Source organism: Lissotriton helveticus, chromosome 4_1 (genome assembly GCF_964261635.1).
Source record: "Lissotriton helveticus chromosome 4_1, aLisHel1.1, whole genome shotgun sequence".
NCBI lineage: Eukaryota > Metazoa > Chordata > Amphibia > Caudata > Salamandridae > Lissotriton > Lissotriton helveticus.
This window is the reverse complement of record NC_136063.1, coordinates 421,072,347-421,090,899: the sequence shown is the minus strand read 5'-3', so window position 1 is coordinate 421,090,899 and position 18,553 is coordinate 421,072,347. Positions and strand designations below refer to the sequence as shown.

At 55.7% G+C, this 18,553-nt stretch overlaps 1 protein-coding gene across 7 annotated transcripts in view; it reads left to right on the top strand.

The window, feature by feature from the left end:
• Positions 1-18,553, top strand: part of VPS13B (vacuolar protein sorting 13 homolog B) — a 3,181,000-nt gene that overhangs the window by 979,220 nt on the left and 2,183,227 nt on the right. For all 7 annotated transcript variants that reach the window (XM_078686964.1, XM_078686965.1, XM_078686963.1 and 4 more), the window contains exon 19: positions 18,140-18,313. In XM_078686964.1, coding sequence (XP_078543090.1) covers positions 18,140-18,313 — 174 coding nt within the window. The remainder of the gene's footprint in view (positions 1-18,139; positions 18,314-18,553) is intronic.

Genomic DNA, 18,553 nt, shown 5'->3' with positions numbered 1-18,553 from the left:
TCTGCCCTCAACACTCTGCCCTCAACACTCTGCCCTCAACACTCTGCCCTCAACACTCTGCCCTCAACACTCTGCCCTCAACACTCTGCCCTCAACACTCTGCCCTCTGCCCTCTGCCCTCTGCACTCTGCCCTCAACACTCTGCCCTCAACACTCTGCCCTCAACACTCTGCCCTCAACACTCTGCCCTCAACACTCTGCCCTCAACACTCAACCTTCTGCCCTCACCACTCTGCCCTCAACACTCTGCCCTCAACACTCTGCCCTCTGCCCTCAACACTCTGCCCTCAACACTCTGCCCTCTGCCCTCAACACTCTGCCCTCAACACTCTGCCCTCAACACTCTGCCCTCAACACTCTGCCCTCAACACTCTGCCCTCTGCCCTCAACACTCTGCCCTCAACACTCTGCCCTCAACACTCTGCCCTCTGCCCTCAACACTCTGCCCTCAACACTCTGCCCTCAACACTCTGCCCTCAACACTCTGCCCTCAACACTCTGCCCTCTGCCCTCAACACTCTGCCCTCTGCCCTCAACACTCTGCCCTCAACACTCTGCCCTCAACACTCTGCCCTCAACACTCTGCCCTCAACACTCTGCCCTCAACACTCAACACTCTGCCCTCTGCCCTCAACACTCTGCCCTCTGCCCTCAACACTCTGCCCTCTGCCCTCAACAATCTGCCCTCTGCCCTCAACACTCTGCCCTCTGCCCTCAACACTCTGCCCTCAACACTCTGCCCTCAACACTCTGCCCACAACACTCTGCCCTCAACACTCTGCCCTCAACACTCAACACTCTGCCCTCAACACTCTGCCCTCTGCCCTCAACACTCTGCCCTCTGCCCTCAACACTCTGCCCTCTGCCCTCAACACTGCCCTCTGCCCTCAACACTCTGCCCTCAACACGTTGCCCTCAACACGTTGCCCTCAACACTCTGCCCTCAACACTCTGCCCTCAACACTCTGCCCTCAACACTCTGCCCTCAACACTCTGCCCTCAACACTCTGCCCTCTGCCCTCAACACTCTGCCCTCTGCCCTCAACACTCTGCCCTCAACACTCTTCCCTCTGCCCTCAACACTCTTCCCTCTGCCCTCAACACTCTGCCCTCAACACGTTGCCCTCAACACGTTGCCCTCAACACTCTGCCCTCAACACTCTGCCCTCAACACTCTGCCCTCAACACTCTGCCCTCAACACTCTGCCCTCAACACTCTGCCCTCTGCCCTCAACACTCTGCCCTCTGCCCTCAACACTCTGCCCTCAACACTCTTCCCTCTGCCCTCAACACTCTTCCCTCTGCCCTCAACACTCTTCCCTCTGCCCTCAACACTCTGCCCTCAACACTCTGCCCTCAACACTTTGCCCTCAACTTTCTGCCCTCTGCCCTCAACACTCTGCCCTCAACACTCAACCCTCTGCCCTCAACACTCTGCCCTCTGCCCTCAACACTCTGCCCTCTGCCCTCAACACTCTGCCCTCAACACTCTGCCCTCTGCCCTCAACACTCTGCCCTCAACACTCTGCCCTCAACACTCTCCCCTCAACACTCTGCCCTCAACACTCTGCCCTCAACACTCTGCCCTCAACACTCTGCCCTCAACACTCTGCCCTCAACACTCTGCCCTCTGCCCTCAACACTCTGCCCTCAACACTCTGCCCTCTGCCCTCAACACTCTGCCCTCAACACTCTGCCCTCAACACTCTGCCCTCAACACTCTGCCCTCTGCCCTCACTCTGCCCTCAACACTCTGCCCTCTGCCCTCAACACTCTGCCCTCTGCCCTCAACACTCTGCCCTCAACACTCTGCCCTCTGCCCTCAACACTCTGCCCTCTGCCCTCAACACTCTGCCCTCTGCCCTCAACACTCTGCCCTCAACACTATGCCCTCAACACTCTGCCCTCAACACTCTACCCTCTGCCCTCAACACTCTGCCCTCAAAACTCTGCCCTCAACACTCTGCCCTCAACACTCTGCCCTCAACACTCTGCCCTCAACACTCTTCCCTCTGCCCTCAACACTCTTCCCTCTGCCCTCAACACTCTGCCCTCTGCCCTCAACACTCTGCCCTCAACACTCTGCCCTCAACACTCTGCCCTCAACACTCTGCCCTCAACACTCTGCCCTCAACACTCTGCCCTCGGCCCTCAACACTCTGCCCTCTGCCCTCTGCACTCTGCCCTCAACACTCTGCCCTCTGCCCTCAACACTCTGCCCTCAACACTCAACACTCTGCCCTCAACACTCTGCCCTCTGCCCTCAACACTTTGCCCTCAACACTCTGCCCTCTGCCCTCAACACTCTGCCCTCTGCCCTCAATACTCTGCCCTCAACACTCTGCCCTCAACACTCTGCCCTCAACACTCTGCCCTCAACACTCTGCCCTCTGCCCTCAACACTCTGCCCTCAACACTCTGCCCTCTGCCCTCAACACTCTGCCCACAACACTCTGCCCTCAACACTCTGCCCTCAACACTCTGCCCTCAACACTCTTCCCTCTGCCCTCAACACTCTGCCCTCAACACTCTGCCCCCTGCCCTCAACACTCTGCCCTCAACACTCTGCCCTCTGCCCTCAACACTCTGCCCTCAACACTCTGCCCTCAACACTCTGCCCTCAACACTCTGCCCTCAACACTCAACACTCTGCCATCAACACTCTGCCCTCTGCCCTCAACACTCTGCCCTCTGCCCTCAACACTCTGCCCTCAACACTCTGCCCTCTGCCCTCAACACTCTGCCCTCTGCCCTCAACACTCTGCCCTCAACACTCTGCCCTCTGCCCTCAACACTCTGCCCTCAACACTCTGCCCTCAACACTCTGCCCTCAACACTCTGCCCTCTGCCCTCAACACTCTGCCCTCTGCCCTCAACACTCTGCCCTCTGCCCTCAACACTCTGCCCTCAACACTCTGCCCTCTGCCCTCAACACTCTGCCCTCTGCCCTCAACACTCTGCCCTCTGCCCTCAACACTCTGCCCTCAACACTCTGCCCTCAACACTCTGCCCTCAACACTCTGCCCTCAACACTCTGCCCTCTGCCCTCAACACTCTGCCCTCTGCCCTCAACACTCTTCCCTCTGCCCTCAACACTCTGCCCTCAACACTCTGCCCTCAACACTCTGCCCTCTGCCCTCAACACTCTGCCCTCTGCCCTCAACACTCTGCCCTCTGCCCTCAACACTCTGCCCTCAACACTCTGCCCTCTGCCCTCAACACTCTGCCCTCAACACTCTGCCCTCAACACTCTGCCCTCTGCCCTCAACACTCTGCCCTCTGCCCTCAACACTCTGCCCTCTGCCCTCAACACTCTGCCCTCTGCCATCAACACTCTGCCCTCTGCCCTCAACACTCTGCCCTCAACACTCTGCCCTCTGCCCTCAACACTCTGCCCTCTGCCCTCACTCTGCCCTCAACACTCTGCCCTCTGCCCTCAACACTCTGCCCTCTGCCCTCAACACTCTGCCCTCAACACTCTGCCCTCAACACTCTGCCCTCTGCCCTCAACACTCTGCCCTCTGCCCTCAACACTCTGCCCTCTGCCCTCAACACTCTGCCCTCAACACTCTGCCCTCAACACTCTGCCCTCAACACTCTGCCCTCAACACTCTGCCCTCAACACTCTGCCCTCAACACTCTACCCTCTGCCTTCAACACTCTGCCCTCAACACTCTGCCCTCTGCCCTCAACACTCTGCCCTCAACACTCTGCCCTCTGCCCTCAACACTCTGCCCTCTGCCCTCAACACTCTGCCCTCTGCCCTCAACACTCTTCCCTCTGCCCTCAACACTCTGCCCTCTGCCCTCAACACTCTGCCCTCAACACTCTGCCCTCAACACTCTGCCCTCAACACTCTTCCCTCAACACTCTGCCCTCAACACTCTGCCCTCTGCCCTCAACACTCTGCCCTCTGCCCTCAACACTCTGCCCTCTGCCCTCAACACTCTGCACTCAACACTCTGCCCTCAACACTCTGCCCTCAACACTCTGCCCTCAACACTCTGCCCTCAACACTATGCCCTCAACACTCTGCCCTCTGCCCTCAACACTCTGCCCTCAACACTCTGCCCTCAACACTCTGCCCTCAACACTCTGCCCTCTGCCCTCAACACTCTGCCCTCAACACTCTACCCTCAACACTCTGCCCTCAACACTCTGCCCTCTGCCCTCAACACTCTGCCCTCTGCCCTCTGCCCTCAACACTCTTCCCTCTGCCCTCAACACTCTCCCCTCAACACTCTGCCCTCAACACTCTGCCCTCAACACTCTGCCCTCAACACTCTGCCCTCTGCCCTCAACACTCTGCCCTCTGCCCTCAACACTCTTCCCTCTGCCCTCAACACTCTGCCCTCAACACTCTGCCCTCAACACTCTGCCCTCAACACTCTGCCCTCTGCCCTCTGCCCTCAACACTCTGCCCTCTGCCCTCAACACTCTGCCCTCTGCCCTCAACACTCTGCCCTCAACACTCTGCCCTCAACACTCTGCCCTCAACACTCTGCCCTCTGCCCTCAACACTCTGCCCTCTGCCCTCAACACTCTGCCCTCAACACTCTGCCCTCAACACTCTGCCCTCAACACTCTGCCCTCAACACTCTGCCCTCTGCCCTCAACACTCTGCCCTCTGCCCTCAACACTCTGCCCTCAACACTCTGCCCTCAACACTCTGCCCTCTGCCATCAACACTCTGCCCTCAACACTCTGCCCTCTGCCCTCAACACTCTGCCCTCTGCCCTCACTCTGCCCTCAACACTCTGCCCTCTGCCCTCAACACTCTGCCCTCTGCCCTCAACACTCTGCCCTCAACACTCTGCCTTCTGCCCTCAACACTCTGCCCTCTGCCCTCAACACTCTGCCCTCTGCCCTCAACACTCTGCCCTCAACACTCTGCCCTCAACACTCTACCCTCAACACTCTACCCTCTGCCCTCAACACTCTGCCCTCAACACTCTGCCCTCAACACTCTGCCCTCTGCCCTCAACACTCTGCCCTCTGCCCTCAACACTCTGCCCTCTGCCCTCAACACTCTTCCCTCTGCCCTCAACACTCTGCCCTCTGCCCTCAACACTCTGCCCTCAACACTCTGCCCTCTGCCCTCAACACTCTGCCCTCTGCCCTCACTCTGCCCTCAACACTCTGCCCTCTGCCCTCAACACTCTGCCCTCTGCCCTCAACACTCTGCCCTCAACACTCTGCCTTCTGCCCTCAACACTCTGCCCTCTGCCCTCAACACTCTGCCCTCTGCCCTCAACACTCTGCCCTCAACACTCTGCCCTCAACACTCTACCCTCAACACTCTACCCTCTGCCCTCAACACTCTGCCCTCAACACTCTGCCCTCAACACTCTGCCCTCTGCCCTCAACACTCTGCCCTCTGCCCTCAACACTCTGCCCTCTGCCCTCAACACTCTTCCCTCTGCCCTCAACACTCTGCCCTCTGCCCTCAACACTCTGCCCTAAACACTCTGCCCTCAACACTCTGCCCTCAACACTCTGCCCTCAACACTCTGCCCTCAACACTCTGCCCTCAACACTCTGCCCTCTGCCCTCAACACTCTGCCCTCAACACTCTGCACTCTGCCCTCAACACTCTGCACTCTGCCCTCAACACTCTGCCCTCAACACTCTGCCCTCTGCCCTCAACACTCTGCCCTCAACACTCTGCCCTCAACACTCTGCCCTCTGCCCTCAACACTCTGCCCTCAACACTCTGCCCTCAACACTCTGCCCTCTGCTCTCAACACTCTGCCCTCAACACTCTGCCCTCTGCCCTCAACACTCTGCCCTCAACACTCTGCCCTCAACACTCTGCCCTCAACACTCTGCCCTCTGCCCTCAACACTCTGCCCTCTGCCCTCAACACTCTGCCCTCTGCCCTCAACACTCTGCCCTCAACACTCTGCCCTCAACACTCTGCCCTCAACACTCTGCCCTCAACACTCTGCCCTCTGCCCTCAACACTCTGCCCTCTGCCCTCAACACTCTGCCCTCTGCCCTCAACACTCTGCCCTCTGCCCTCAACACTCTGCCCTCAACACTCTGCCCTCAACACTCTGCCCTCAACACTCTGCCCTCTGCCCTCACTCTGCCCTCAACACTCTGCCCTCTGCCCTCAACACTCTGCCCTCTGCCCTCAACACTCTGCCCTCTGCCCTCAACACTCTGCCCTCAACACTCTGCCCTCTGCCCTCAACACTCTGCCCTCTGCCCTCAACACTCTGCCCTCAACACTCTGCCCTCAACACTCTACCCTCTGCCCTCAACACTCTGCCCTCAAAACTCTGCCCTCTGCCCTCAACACTCTGCCCTCAACACTCTGCCCTCAACACTCAGCCCTCAACACTCTGCCCTCAACACTCTTCCCTCTGCCCTCAACACTCTTCCCTCTGCCCTCAACACTCTGCCCTCTGCCCTCAACACTCTGCCCTCAACACTCTGCCCTCAACACTCTGCCCTCAACACTCTGCCCTCAACACTCTGCCCTCGGCCCTCAACACTCTGCCCTCTGCCCTCTGCACTCTGCCCTCAACACTCTGCCCTCTGCCCTCAACACTCTGCCCTCTGCCCTCAACACTCTGCCCTCTGCCCTCAACACCCTGCCCTCAACACTCTGCCCTCAACACTCAACACTCTGCCCTCAACACTCTGCCCTCTGCCCTCAACACTCTGCCCTCAACACTCTGCCCTCTGCCCTCAACACTCTGCCCTCTGCCCTCAATACTCTGCCCTCAATACTCTGCCCTCAACACTCTGCCCTCAACACTCTGCCCTCAACACTCTGCCCTCAACACTCTGCCCTCAACACTCTGCCCTCAACACTCTGCCCTCTGCCCTCAACCCTCTGCCCTCAACACTCTGCCCTCTGCCCTCAACACTCTGCCCTCAACACTCTGCCCTCAACACTCTGCCCTCAACACTCTGCCCTCAACACTCTGCCCTCAACACTCTGCCCTCGGCCCTCAACACTCTGCCCTCTGCCCCCTGCACTCTGCCCTCAACACTCTGCCCTCAACACTCTGCCCTCAACACTCAACACTCTGCCCTCAACACTCTGCCCTCTGCCCTCAACACTCTGCCCTCAACACTCTGCCGTCTGCCCTCAACACTCTGCCCTCTGCCCTCAATACTCTGCCCTCAACACTCTGCCCTCAACACTCTGCCCTCAACACTCTGCCCTCTGCCCTCAACACTCTGCCCTCAACACTCTGCCCTCAACACTCTGCCCTCAACACTCTGCCCTCAACACTCTGCCCTCTGCCCTCAACACTCTGCCCTCTGCCCTCAACACTCTGCCCTCAACACTCTGCCCTCTGCCCTCAACACTCTGCCCTCTGCCCTCAACACTCTGCCCTCTGCCCTCAACACTCTGCCCTCTGCCCTCAACACTCTGCCCTCAACACTCTGCCCTCAACACTCTGCCCTCAACACTCTGCCCTCAACACTCTGCCCTCTGCCCTCAACACTCTGCCCTCTGCCCTCAACACTCTGCCCTCAACACTCTGCCCTCAACACTCTGCCCTCAACACTCTTCCCTCTGCCCTCAACACTCTGCCCTCAACACTCTGCCCTCAACACTCTGCCCTCAACACTCTTCCCTCTGCCCTCAACACTCTGCCCTCAACACTCTGCCCTCAACACTCTGCCCTCTGCCCTCAACACTCTGCCCTCTGCCCTCAACACTCTGCCCTCAACACTCTGCCCTCTGCCCTCAACACTCTGCCCTCTGCCCTCAACACTCTGCCCTCTGCCCTCAACACTCTGCCCTCTGCCATCAACACTCTGCCCTCTGCCCTCAACACTCTGCCCTCAACACTCTGCCCTCTGCCCTCAACACTCTGCCCTCTGCCCTCACTCTGCCCTCAACACTCTGCCCTCTGCCCTCAACACTCTGCCCTCTGCCCTCAACACTCTGCCCTCAATACTCTGCCCTCAACACTCTGCCCTCTGCCCTCAACACTCTGCCCTCTGCCCTCAACACTCTGCCCTCTGCCCTCAACACTCTGCCCTCAACACTCTGCCCTCTGCCCTCAACACTCTGCCCTCAACACTCTGCCCTCTGCCCTCAACACTCTGCCCTCAACACTCTGCCCTCTGCCCTCAACACTCTTCCCTCTGCCCTCAACACTCTGCCCTCTGCCCTCAACACTCTGCCCTCAACACTCTGCCCTCAACACTCTGCCCTCAACACTCTGCCCTCAACACTCTTCCCTCAACACTCTGCCCTCAACACTCTGCCCTCAACACTCTGCCCTCTGCCCTCAACACTCTGCCCTCTGCCCTCAACACTCTGCCCTCAACACTCTGCCCTCAACACTCTGCCCTCAACACTCTGCCCTCAACACTCTGCCCTCAACACTATGCCCTCAACACTCTGCCCTCTGCCCTCAACACTCTGCCCTCAACACTCTGCCCTCAACACTCTGCCCTCAACACTCTGCCCTCAACACTCTGCCCTCTGCCCTCAACACTCTGCCCTCAACACTCTACCCTCAACACTCTGCCCTCAACACTCTGCCCTCAACACTCTGCCCTCAACACTCTGCCCTCAACACTCTGCCCTCTGCCCTCAACACTCTTCCCTCTGCCCTCAACACTCTCCCCTCAACACTCTGCCCTCAACACTCTGCCCTCAACACTCTGCCCTCTGCCCTCAACACTCTGCCCTCTGCCCTCAACACTCTGCCCTCTGCCCTCAACACTCTGCCCTCAACACTCTGCCCTCAACACTCTGCCCTCAACACTGCCCTCAACACTCTGCCCTCAACACTCTGCCCTCTGCCCTCAACACTCTGCCCTCAACACTCTGCCCTCTGCCCTCAACACTCTGCCCTCAACACTCTGCCCTCTGCCCTCAACACTCTGCCCTCAACACTCTGCCCTCAACACTCTGCCCTCTGCCCTCAACACTCTGCCCTCTGCCCTCAACACTCTGCCCTCAACACTCTGCCCTCTGCCCTCAACACTCTGCCCTCTGCCCTCAACACTCTGCCCTCAACACTCTGCCCTCAACACTCTGCCCTCTGCCCTCAACACTCTGCCCTCAACACTCTGCCCTCTGCCCTCAACACTCTGCCCTCTGCCCTCACTCTGCCCTCAACACTCTGCCCTCTGCCCTCAACACTCTGCCCTCTGCCCTCAACACTCTGCCCTCAACACTCTGCCTTCTGCCCTCAACACTCTGCCCTCTGCCCTCAACACTCTGCCCTCTGCCCTCAACACTCTGCCCTCTGCCCTCAACACTCTGCCCTCAACACTCTACCCTCAACACTCTACCCTCTGCCCTCAACACTCTGCCCTCAACACTCTGCCCTCAACACTCTGCCCTCAACACTCTGCCCTCTGCCCTCAACACTCTGCCCTCTGCCCTCAACACTCTGCCCTCTGCCCTCAACACTCTTCCCTCTGCCCTCAACACTCTGCCCTCAACACTCTGCCCTCAACACTCTGCCCTCAACACTCTGCCCTCAACACTCTGCCCTCAACACTCTGCCCTCAACACTCTGCACTCTGCCCTCAACACTCTGCACTCTGCCCTCAACACTCTGCACTCTGCCCTCAACACTCTGCCCTCAACACTCTGCCCTCAACACTCTGCCCTCTGCCCTCAACACTCTGCCCTCAACACTCTGCCCTCAACACTCTGCCCTCTGCCCTCAACACTCTGCCCTCAACACTCTGCCCTCAACACTCTGCCCTCTGCTCTCAACACTCTGCCCTCAACACTCTGCCCTCTGCCCTCAACACTCTGCCCTCAACACTCTGCCCTCAACACTCTGCCCTCAACACTCTGCCCTCAACACTCTGCCCTCAACACTCTGCCCTCAACACTCTGCCCTCTGCCCTCAACACTCTGCCCTCTGCCCTCAACACTCTGCCCTCAACACTCTGCCCTCAACACTCTGCCCTCAACACTCTGCCCTCAACACTCTGCCCTCAACACTCTGTCCTCAACACTCAACACTCTGCCCTCAACACTCTGCCCTCTGCCCTCAACACTCTGCCCTCTGCCCTCAACACTCTGCCCTCTGCCCTCAACACTCTGCCCTCAACACTCTGCCCTCAACACTCTGCCCTCTGCCCTCACTCTGCCCTCAACACTCTGCCCTCTGCCCTCAACACTCTGCCCTCTGCCCTCTGCCCTCAACACTCTGCCCTCAACACTCTGCCCTCTGCCCACTCTGCCCTCTGCCCTCAACACTCTGCCCTCTGCCCTCAACACTCTGCCCGCAACACTCTGCCCTCTGCCCTCAACACTCTGCCCTCTGCCCTCAACACTCTGCCCTCTGCCCTCAACACTCTGCCCTCAACACTCTGCCCTCTGCCCTCAACACTCTACCCTCTGCCCTCAACACTCTGCCCTCTGCCCTCAACACTCTGCCCTCAACACTCTGCCCTCTGCCCTCACTCTGCCCTCAACACTCTGCCCTCTGCCCTCAACACTCTGCCCTCTGCCCTCTGCCCTCAACACTCTGCCCTCAACACTCTGCCCTCTGCCCTCAACACTCTGCCCTCTGCCCTCAACACTCTGCCCTCTGCCCTCAACACTCTGCCCGCAACACTCTGCCCTCTGCCCTCAACACTCTGCCCTCTGCCCTCAACACTCTGCCCTCTGCCCTCAGCACTCTGCCCTCAACACTCTGCCCTCTGCCCTCAACACTCTGCCCTCAACACTCTGCCCTCAACACTCTGCCCTCTGCCCTCAACACTCTGCCCTCTGCCCTCAACACTCTGTCCTCTGCCCTCAACACTCTGCCCTCTGCCCTCAACACTCTGCCCTCTGCCCTCAACCCTCTGCCCTCAACCCTCTGCCCTCAACACTCTGCCCTCAACACTGCCCTCAACACTCTGCCCTCTGCCCTCAACACTCTGCCCTCTGCCCTCAACAATCTGCCCTCTGCCCTCAACACTCTGCCCTCTGCCCTCAACACTCTGCCCTCAACACTCTGCCCTCAACACTCTGCCCTCAACACTCTACCCTCAACACTCTACCCTCTGCCCTCAACACTCTGCCCTCAACACTCTGCCCTCAACACTCTGCCCTCAACACTCTGCCCTCTGCCCTCAACACTCTGCCCTCTGCCCTCAACACTCTGCCCTCTGCCCTCAACACTCTTCCCTCTGCCCTCAACACTCTTCCCTCTGCCCTCAACACTCTGCCCTCTGCCCTCTGCCCTCTGCCCTCAACACTCTGCCCTCAACACTCTGCCCTCAACACTCTGCCCTCTGCCCTCAACACTCTGCCCTCAACACTCTGCACTCTGCCCTCAACACTCTGCACTCTGCCCTCAACACTCTGCCCTCAACACTCTGCCCTCAACACTCTGCCCTCTGCCCTCAACACTCTGCCCTCAACACTCTGCCCTCTGCCCTCAACACTCTGCCCTCAACACTCTGCCCTCAACACTCTGCCCTCAACACTCTGCCCTCTGCCCTCAACACTCTGCCCTCAACACTCTGCCCTCAACACTCTGCCCTCAACACTCTGCCCTCTGCCCTCAACACTCTGCCCTCTGCCCTCAACACTCTGCCCTCTGCCCTCAACACTCTGCCCTCTGCCCTCAACACTCTGTCCTCAACACTCTGCCCTCAACACTCTGCCCTCAACACTCTGCCCTCAACACTCTGCCCTCAACACTCTGCCCTCAACACTCTGCCCTCTGCCCTCAACACTCTGCCCTCAACACTCTGCCCTCAACACTCTGCCCTCAACACTCTGCCCTCAACACTCTGCCCTCAACACTCTGCCCTCTGCCCTCAACACTCTGCCCTCAACACTCTGCCCTCTGCCCTCAACACTCTGCCCTCAACACTCTGCCCTCTGCCCTCACTCTGCCCTCAACACTCTGCCCTCTGCCCTCAACACTCTGCCCTCTGCCCTCAACACTCTGCCCTCAACACTCTGCCCTCTGCCCACTCTGCCCTCTGCCCTCAACACTCTGCCCTCTGCCCTCAACACTCTGCCCGCAACACTCTGCCCTCTGCCCTCAACACTCTGCCCTCAACACTCTGCCCTCAACACTCTGCCCTCAACACTCTGCCCTCAACACTCTGCCCTCAACACTCTGCCCTCTGCCCTCAACACTCTGCCCTCAACACTCTGCCCTCTGCCCTCAACACTCTGCCCTCTGCCCTCAACACTCTGCCCTCTGCCCTCAACACTCTGCCCTCAACACTCTGCCCTCAACACTCTGCCCTCTGCCCTCACTCGGCCCTCAACACTCTGCCCTCTGCCCTCAACACTCTGCCCTCAACACTCTGCCCTCTGCCCTCAACACTCTGCCCTCTGCCCTCAACACTCTGCCCTCAACACTCTGCCCTCAACACTCTGCCCTCTGCCATCAACACTCTGCCCTCAACACTCTGCCCTCTGCCCTCAACACTCTGCCCTCTGCCCTCAACACTCTGCCCTCTGCCCTCAACACTCTGCCCTCTGCCCTCAACACTCTGCCCTCTGCCCTCAACACTCTGCCCTCAACACTCTGCCTTCTGCCCTCAACACTCTGCCCTCTGCCCTCAACACTCTGCCCTCTGCCCTCAACACTCTGCCCTCTGCCCTCAACACTCTGCCCTCAACACTCTACCCTCAACACTCTACCCTCTGCCCTCAACACTCTGCCCTCAACACTCTGCCCTCAACACTCTGCACTCTGCCCTCAACACTCTGCCCTCTGCCCTCAACACTCTGCCCTCTGCCCTCAACACTCTGCCCTCTGCCCTCAACACTCTGCCCTCTGCCCTCAACACTCTGCCCTCTGCCCTCAACACTCTTCCCTCTGCCCTCAACACTCTGCCCTCAACACTCTGCCCTCAACACTCTGCCCTCAACACTCTGCCCTCAACACTCTGCCCTCAACACTCTGCCCTCAACACTCTGCCCTCAACACTCTGCCCTCTGCCCTCAACACTCTGCCCTCTGCCCTCTGCCCTCAACACTCTGCCCTCAACACTCTGCCCTCTGCCCTCAACACTCTGCCCTCTGCCCTCAACACTCTGCCCTCTGCCCTCAACACTCTGCCCTCAACACTCTGCCCTCAACACTCTGCCCTCAACACTCTGCCCTCTGCCCTCTGCCCTCAACACTCTGCCCTCAACACTCTGCCCTCTGCCCACTCTGCCCTCTGCCCTCAACACTCTGCCCTCTGCCCTCAACACTCTGCCCGCAACACTCTGCCCTCAACACTCTGCCCTCAACACTCTGCCCTCAACACTCTGCCCTCAGCCCTCAACACTCTGCCCTCTGCCCTCAACACTCTGCCCTCTGCCCTCAACACTCTGCCCTCTGCCCTCAACACTCTGCCCTCTGCCCTCAACACTCTGCCCTCAACACTCTGCCCTCAACACTCTGCCCTCTGCCCTCAACACTCTACCCTCTGCCCTCAACACTCTGCCCTCAACACTCTGCCCTCTGTCCTCTGCCCTCAACACTCTGCCCTCAACACTCTGCCCTCTGCCCTCAACACTCTGCCCTCAACACTCTGCCCTCAACACTCTGCCCTCAACACTCTGCCCTCAACACTCTGCCCTCAACACTCTGCCCTCAACACTCTGCCCTCAACACTCTGCCCTCTGCCCTCAACACTCTGCCCTCACTCTGCCCTCAACACTCTGCCCTCTGCCCTCAACACTCTGCCCTCTGCCCTCTGCCCTCAACACTCTGCCCTCAACACTCTGCCCTCTGCCCTCAACACTCTGCCCTCTGCCCTCAACACTCTGCCCTCTGCCCTCAACACTCTGCCCGCAACACTCTGCCCTCTGCCCTCAACACTCTGCCCTCAACACTCTGCCCTCTGCCCTCAACACTCTGCCCTCTGCCCTCAACACTCTGCCCTCAACACTCTGCCCTCAACACTCTGCCCTCTGCCCTCAACACTCTGCCCTCTGCCCTCAACACTCTGCCCTCAACACTCTGCCCTCAACACTCTGCCCTCAACACTCTGCCCTCTGCCCTCAACACTCTGCCCTCTGCCCTCAACACTCTGCCCTCTGTCCTCTGCCCTCAACACTCTGCCCTCAACACTCTGCCCTCAACACTCTGCCCTCAACACTCTGCCCTCAACACTCTGCCCTCTGCCCTCAACACTCTGCCCTCAACACTCTACCCTCAAGACTCTGCCCGCAACACTAAACAACAATAAATCTCGGACTTCCGGTTCTGCCTTCTAACTTGGTTATATGTCCATTTGCTAGCGGTGCAGCTCCGATCTTTGCTCTGTTGTCTTTTATCCCACTGTTAAGGGAGGCCTCACTGGACAAGGGGCGTTTACGGAGATTTGCAAACAAGATTTCTTTGCAGAGTTAATATTTTGGCGATTAACGCTACTAGTGACGCACAGTTGTTTTCGGGTCCATTGTCCAAAATTTTGAAGTTGCGATCTACACACAGCTCTGTCAACGCACCTCAATTCTGCTTCGCCCCTTACTATTTCAGCACCAACATACAGTTAGCTGTGCTGGGTGCACCACGGACGTGACCTGCAGCAAGCCTTGGTTTCCCAACACAGAGACTTGCACACAGATCTGTCAATGCACTTCAACCTTGGTCAGCTGTTGGTTCCCAGACTGAAGCCCTCAAGTCTGGGACGCTGCCCCCCGCACCCCCCCCCCCCCCCCGCCCCCTCAGAATGCCAGTCCTAGGACACACAAGCTGCTCAGGCAGTGCCCCTCAGGCCTGACCTGCAGCCTTACTGTGTATTCTAGCACAAGCACTGCTCTATCAATGCACCTCAATACCTCAATACTCAACGTTGGCACGCCCTTCTACACCAGTAGAGTGGCACACACCGAGCCGTGCCACCCTACATTTGACTTGGCCTGGAACCAAAACCCGTTTTACCGGAGCATCTCAAATGACTCGACACTCATAATCAGCGACTGTTTAATTTGAGATTGTATTATGTGAGGTCTAGTCCAGGCCGTGCTTCGCGAAAGCAACCATGAAATACACGATGTACAAGAACTGTAGGAGAACAATTCTGCACACATAGTGCTAGCCATGTCTCAAGTGTCCCTATCCAATCGTCTCTATAAATAATACAGTTAAAGTAAAAGACCGGCGCAGAGAGGTCAGGTGAAAGGATGGGGAAGTGAGGGGAAAGTAAAAAGAGAAGGAGAGTGGATAAGAAAGTGACGGCAGGGGAGTGGAAAGCAGGGAGAGTAAACGGGGTAAATGAGAGGGAGATGATAAGACGGGGGTAAAGAAGAGCAAACGGGGCATAAAAGATGGAACAAGAGCCAGGCAGAAAAAAAACGACTGAAGAATGAGAGAAGAGGAAAGGGTTGAGAAGACATGGGGGGGGGGAGACATCACAGAGTTAGTGACTGAATACGAGTGAGGTTGGGGGAGTGGGGCACGGGGAGGGGCTAACACGGAGAGAGAGAGAGAAGCCAATGCCTCCTGAAAGGGAAAGATGGCAAACTGGGGTACCTCCAGGCACCCACCTGCTCGGTAACTGGCTTGTCGCTCCGGTGAGGCCTATTGCAGCTTGCTCTGGCGAGGCCTGCTGTGGTTTGTTGTTTTCTTCCACCTGAGCCGGGGCAAAGATTCTTCCTGGCGTGCTGCGTCTCAACATCCCACGCGAAGGCAGCGTCACTGGGTTCACATCTTGGCTTCTCCCCTCTTGACCACACGTGGCAGTCTGGGCATTACTGTCCACCTCGGGAACACAACCCCCGGCACCCACCAGGGTTGCTTTCTCGTCGGGGGGGGGGGGTTCTGTATAGGTCGTGTGCGTGTGGATGTTGTACAACAACCGAGAACCAACCGTGTATTGCGTGCCCTCCCTCCCCACAGCCTGATTACTGTGTGCACTGCTTGCCTCATGCCCATCTCGTGTTTACAGGCTGAAGGCATCAGCGAGCACCGGCTCAACTATCCTGACTGGGGCATTCAAATGAGCGCATGTTTTTACATCAGGAGTGCCTTTACTTCAAAATAAAACTAAATAGTCATGAACATTTGAGAGGCAAGGAGCAGCTTTACACCGAGATAGTGCTGCCAAAAAGTGAAACAGCTCCAGGTTTTGATGCCTCTGATTTGCGCTTGCTATTAGTGGCGAAAACAGAAAGGGAAATCACTGAATTGTACTTGGTCTTGGCTGCAGTCTGCTTCGGGGCGAACCTCCGCCCCCAGCTTCTCCCTCTTGTCGCGGCTCTCAGGATGACGCTCCTGCCCCTGGGTAGAGGTCCGCAGACGAGAAAAAATGGCGCCCAACAGCTTGCGTATTTTTCGGATTTGGGGGCGTGGTTTGCTGTCCTGAGTGACGGACTACGTCACGAGCTAAAGAACAGCAAAAATGACGCCCCCAAATCCGAAAAAGACGGAGCCTATTTGGAGTGACGGCTCTCTCCTCCAATGGCTGGCCTCCATTTAGGAAGCCAGCCAATGAGAGAGAGCCAAAATTAGAGGCGGGATAAAGAGCCCCTCTAAGAAACATAAGATCTCTCTACTTCCGGTTCTGCCGAACCGGATAGTACCGAGACCTAAACATGTTTGTCCCCAGAGGGGGGGTCAGGATATCCCTACCGTGCCACTCTATATCTTATGTTCATTTTTTTTTTCTTCAGGATACGGAAACTCAGTCCCTAAGTCCTAAGACGGCTTTTAATCATCTATGTTGATGTGAGGCATCCAATCCGATCTAATTTTTTGATCTGCTGGTCCAGTAGTTCTACAGCGTCTCTATGTATGCACACATTTTTAAACTTCATTCCTCAAAACTTCTGAACAGACTTACTCCAAATCACAAAAAGTACGTTCTGTGTAAAGATCTAGCTTTCCAAATTTGGTATAATTCCGTTCAGCAGTATTTGCTGTATTTCTGTTCAAATTTCCTAAGGAAAATTGCCCCATGTGATTATATATATATATATATATATATATATATATATATATATATATATATATATATATATATATATATATATATATATATATATATATAATGTATATATTTATGTGTGTATATGTGTACATATACAAAGAAAAATAAATATACATATATATAGGCATCATTATAATTAAATACATATAATATATATATATATATATATATATACAAGTGTTCCCTTTCCCTAACTTAAAGAGTTACATAAAGTCTTAAGTCTCCTTTGTGCACTACTATTTCAAAAGATTCCTAAGAGTTTCTTTATCCAGTTTTGCTTCCGCTTGGGTATCAGCATCAAGGCAGCAATGTCTTGTTAAAGTGTTAACCAATTTCCAAGTTGCTGCCCTGTAAATTGCAGGAATCAAAATATTTCTCAGTCAAGTCTAGTGTCAACTTTAGCTTAAGTAGAGTGCATGTTAGATTTACATGGAAGGGATTTATTTGCTAGCTGACAGCGGGTAGGGATTCCTATAACTATCCATGTAGCAATAGATTGTTTAGAGGTAGTAAAACCTTGTCTAATATAGCGATAGTTAATGAAAATGTGAATAGTATTTTCAGGTCTTTTGATTTCTTTAGATAGAACAACAAGACTCTATTAATGCTTAATGAATGTAGGGACCATTCAGTTGCAGTTGAAGGGTTCAGAAAAATGTTACTAACGAAATGGTCTGATTAATGAGGAGATTCAAAACTTCCTACAGTATGAATAAAGGATTTGTCTTCATCACTACCCTATTAGCATTACAATTAATGTAGGGTTCTATTGAAGAAAAGACTTGTATTACACTCACTGGTCGAACTGAAATGACAGCAAGTAAAACGCCTGCTTTCCAAGAAAGATGTTGCCATGTAGCCTTGTGTATGGGTTCAGAAGGAAACCATATACGTTTTGATAATAATAGATTACATTTTCGCTTGGATGGCCTTTTATAATTGATGGAAATGTTTTCTTCATACCTTCCAAATAGTCATTGATTCCAGGAATCTTGAAGAAAGAGACCTTATTAAGAGGTTGCCTGCAGGCTCTAATGGCAGTTTAATGTACTTTTTTGAAGGATTTTATAACTTGGACTGGGCCAAACAAAGCTATATAGTGTCTTGGTGGACAATTGGATTGTAAGTGTGTTTCTTTTTGTACGCATGCACCACAAGTAGTGCCCTTAACCAACTGTTCTACTGCACTTTTCTTTTGATTTACTGCTGCTCTTGGAAATTTGAAGTAACACTATGACATGATCTGTTTGGTGTAGGTGATAGCGGAAAAGAGAAGTTGATCCCCTTAATCCAGGGACCATCCGATACCAAAGATCTGCACAGAAGCAAATGGCTGAATGAAAGTAGGAAGCCAGAGTCACTTCTAGGGCCTGATCTGATGGCCTTCACGATGCAGATCCCACAGCAGATGGACTATTGCCACAATTCTGGTGAGTGAATGATAAGTTGATACACTGCTGGCATCACACCAACTTCTGCTCCATGCAAGGTATAAATATGGAATATGAGTAAATGCTTTCATGCTTGCATTGTTTGTGTTTACTGTGCTGCCCAGCGTATCGATTCCTTTTTCCATAGATGCTGTCCATTAGCTTTTATATTTGCCTTAAAAGAAGTGGTGCTATATTTTTTTATCTTCTTTAAGTTGAATTCTTCTAGGAGACAGACTT